At 36.2% G+C, this 3166-nt stretch overlaps 1 protein-coding gene across 1 annotated transcript in view; it reads left to right on the forward strand.

Annotated features, from left to right (window-relative positions):
• CTNNA3 (catenin alpha 3) overlaps positions 1-3166 on the forward strand; it is a 1693405-nt gene that overhangs the window by 893223 nt on the left and 797016 nt on the right. Inside the window, exon 9 of the mRNA XM_017876520.1 lies at positions 200-352. Coding sequence (XP_017732009.1) covers positions 200-352 — 153 coding nt within the window. The remainder of the gene's footprint in view (positions 1-199; positions 353-3166) is intronic.

The raw sequence follows: 3166 nt of genomic DNA on the forward strand, positions 1-3166 counted from the left end.
TTTTTTTTTTTTTTTTGGCTGGATATTTTGTTTTTTAGTTTCTTAAGGGACATTTTATATATCCTTAAATATTGTGATTTTAGGAACTTGGCAAAATGAATAAAATGAGTTGTGTAACTACTGAGATTGTAAGAAAAGGAAACAGTGAACTATTTCCTGGAAAAAAAAAAAAAAACCTGAATTTTTCATTTCTTCTCAGCTCCGCAAGGCTATTATAGATCATGTGTCAGACTCTTTCTTGGATACGACAGTCCCACTTTTGGTCCTCATTGAAGCTGCTAAGAATGGCCGGGAAAAGGAAATAAAAGAATATGCTGCGATATTTCATGAACACACCAGCAGGCTTGTAGAGGTAAGCATGCTGGAACTGTAACTCACTAAAGTCTGGGAGAATGAGGCTCCCATTCTCCATTTATGTTGAATTGTACCCAAATAAAAACTTTTGACACCATGTTACAAATACAGCAGAGTCTGGTCAAGGTAATATGAAGGTATATATGTCCAATTGTATAGATCACTCCACATTGGCTTGTCTTATTTTTTAATGCATATTTTATCAGAGCTTCACAAAGGAACTGGCTAAATGCAGATACTTTGATTTATCCTTACAAATATTTTCCTCCCATTCTGACTTAAAAGTATCAAATACTCTATCTCATATTATTTTATTATTTCTCTGCCATCTTTTTGTAGCTGCATTATTCTGTCAGCCTTTCAAGTCATATTTAACTATGTAGCATGACTACAGAACAAGAATATAGGATATACAGGGTAGAGAGATACAGGAATAAGTAAGTAGGGGTAGTGAATTGGCTCATGTCCCCATAGGGACAAAAGAAGACAGTAAAACTATTATTCCCTCTGCTTGGAAAGTGGAGACATGGGAACGCACCATGATTTTTTTGGAGCAGGATAGCATATTGCTGAAGGAGCTGTGAAGTGCTGATAGCTTCCCAGGAGAGAGATAATAGAACTTACTGTATTATGGATATCAATAACAGAAGTATACTTTAAGAGACAGCCTGAATGGAGGAATTTCTAATACAAATAAGATGACAGTATTCACAAGGCCACAAACCAGTGGCAAGAAGTGGGAAATGTTATTTACTAGATCCCTAGAGCTGAGATGATATTCAGTATGGCTCATACTCATCAGCATGGCTGCACCAGTCGTTTATGGCTGGTGTCTACTCTGGTTGTCAGTGGCCACGCCATACGGGTCATTAAATGTTTTGACTGCCACACCTTCCTATACCAGTCATGAATTCTGTGGCAAAATATGTTTTTGTGGCCCAAATGCTTGTAAAGCTTCTGACTAATAATCAGGATGTGAATTGGAATCACACCATTCAATATAACATCTACTAAAAAAGAGAACTTCCCTAACATCTTTAACGTGGATCCATGGGGAGGAGGTTTCCAATGCCGCTAGCATTTGCACTATACACTCTCTTTCCGGATCTCAATCTCCAGAACTAGAAAATGAAAGGAATGGATGAATACATGATTGCTGCAACTTTTGTAGCCCAAAACTGTTCCACCTCCAACTTTGAAATCGCCTTTGAATTTCCCAAGAACTCTGATAGATACGGCAAGTGTTACCATTTCAATTGGCCTTAGATGTAAATAAAGATACAAAACCCAAACCAAGCTAATTAGAGTTGGAGCTAATTTCCAGGTTATTAAACTAAATGAGGGGTTGGCTCAAAAACCTTTGGGCCCATTCATAGTCATTGACATTGTTAATGAAACATTTCAGGATAATTTTTAATTAATTGAATTATTTATTATTTATCCGCTTTTATTTATTCCTTCATCTACACATTCCAGAAAGATTTATTAACTGTACACACAAAAGAATGTTAAAAGTAAGAGGGGAAAGCAATGGGAACAAGTTGTAAAAAACACAGCTAAGCATAGTCCCTGACAGTCATAAAAGTGTTATCTAAAAATGTATTCTCTAAGCTGAAGACAGACCAAATTATGAAAACAACTTCTTTTTATGAAATACTCTGAAAGCAAAACTTGCTTTATGCTGACAAAATTGAATTCCTCTTCCTATTTCTCAATTTAGCTTTTGATGAAGAAGGGTGCCCTGGTCAAACAATTTTAGGAAAAAAGGACTATCTATAGCTCCTCTTGGAAAATTTACATTCTTGAAAAATCCTGAAGCAAAGAGACCACTTTAATTTAATTTACACAAATTAAATCAACTTATCTTTCTTTCATGGTACATTACTAAGACACTACCTTCGAGGAACACTTGGGAATGCTACCTTATACCAAATGATGGCTTACTGTTAGGTAGACACAGCTCTAAGAATTGGTTTTAAAGTTGAAGAATTTTGGAAATTCTGCATTCCATGTGAGTTTTAAAAGAATACACTATTTTGGAATTATGAACTATTGGGAGACTGAAACTGGATCTCATTTAACTCAACATGCTACCTTAACACATTATAATGAGATAATGAGATTATATGAGGTTTGGGTGATATATGAGTTCTGGTTTTCACTCTGGTAATGCTTAGAAGCTTTGGTCTAAGTTACTTTCATTTCCAATGAGCTTTTACTATATAACAAACCATCCTGAAATTTAATGGCTTAAACCAACTATTTGTTATCTCTCACTAATCTATGGGTTAACTAGGAAGAGCTGGGCAAATTTTGCTTAAGGTTTCTCATGTGATTGCTGTCAGATACTGGCAGGGAATGGAGCTTGCCAAAGGTTGGCCTGGTCCAGACATGCTAAATGACATATTCACATGACTGAAAGTACATGTTAACTGTCAGCTGGGGGCTTAGCTGTGGTTGTCGACTGGTGCATCAATCATTGGCTTCTTCATGTAGCTTCAGCTTTTCACAGCATGGTGGTTGGGTTCTTAGATGAGAAGTTCCAAATGCAAGCAAGAAATAGGAAGTCGAAGTTGTCATTTGTATTCTATTGGTCAAACCAATTACGGAGCCTGCCCAGACACAGGAAAAGGGAGCAGTGAGATTGCATTTCTCAATAGAAGGAATAGCAAAGTATTTGTGGCCACTACTCTTCTCAGGGTTTCATTTGCTTTATCTATAAAATGAAAGTTAGACAGAATAATATCTAAGGTCACTCCAAGTTTCTTAAATTCTATGATGTGACAAATTTCTTTTCAACTAAGAGACTTAC

Source organism: Rhinopithecus bieti, unplaced genomic scaffold (genome assembly GCF_001698545.2).
Source record: "Rhinopithecus bieti isolate Rb0 unplaced genomic scaffold, ASM169854v2 scaffold_8307, whole genome shotgun sequence".
In the NCBI taxonomy this organism is placed as follows: domain Eukaryota; kingdom Metazoa; phylum Chordata; class Mammalia; order Primates; family Cercopithecidae; genus Rhinopithecus; species Rhinopithecus bieti.